The sequence below is a fragment of the Emiliania huxleyi genome, assembly GCF_000372725.1.
Source record: "Emiliania huxleyi CCMP1516 unplaced genomic scaffold EMIHUscaffold_7508, whole genome shotgun sequence".
Taxonomy (NCBI): domain Eukaryota; phylum Haptophyta; order Isochrysidales; family Noelaerhabdaceae; genus Emiliania; species Emiliania huxleyi.
The window spans coordinates 744-1,339 of record NW_005196374.1 but is presented as its reverse complement, the minus strand read 5'-3'; the positions used below and the strand labels follow the sequence as shown (position 1 = coordinate 1,339).

The following is a 596-nucleotide window of genomic DNA, read 5'->3' as shown; positions in this document are numbered from 1 at the left end:
AAGCGGTCGGTCGGGCCGGGCGGGCTGCAGCAGACGTGGATGGACGCCTTCGACACGCAGCTCGACGAGCACACCGGCGCAGTCGCCCGCGCCATCGCCGACCGGTACCCGCGCCACCGCTACGTGGTCGGCTGGGACGCCACGCTGACGATGGCGGCGGTGTGGTTCTTCCCGGGCTGGCTGGTCCACCTGTTCATCAACGGGCTCTACGACTGGTTCGGGTAGGGCGTGCGCCCGCGCGACGGTCGGGCAGATCCTTTACTTGTGGTGCGTGTGTGTGTGTGTGCAGTGCTGTGTCTTCCCACATTCAGACAGTCAGAGGAGCGGGAGAGGGCGAATGCCCCCCGTCACGCCGCTCACTTCTCTTTCTAGTGGCAGCGCTCTTGTCGGGCGGGCTGGTATGTTGGCGATGAAAAATAGAGAAACCCTGTTCGAGGGCCCACATGTGCCCCATGTTGGCGGTGAAAAATAGAGAAACCAGTTCCAGGGGCTAGTTCCATTTCACTCTGACACGCTAATCTTGAAAACGTCCAACGGAGCTCCGTGTTGCTCCCAGCGCCCTCCCCCGCGCTTCCTGCGGCCATGGCCGATGATAC

At 63.1% G+C, this 596-nt stretch overlaps 1 protein-coding gene across 1 annotated transcript; it reads left to right on the top strand.

Moving 5' to 3' along the window:
• Positions 1 to 30: 30 nt before the first annotated feature.
• On the top strand, positions 31 to 225 carry EMIHUDRAFT_258348 (hypothetical protein; the record flags this gene model as incomplete). The annotated part of the gene is made up of 1 exon (XM_005760466.1): positions 31 to 225. A coding segment is annotated over one exon (195 nt), but the record flags the coding sequence as incomplete, so codon positions are not given.
• Positions 226 to 596: the final 371 nt, after the last annotated feature.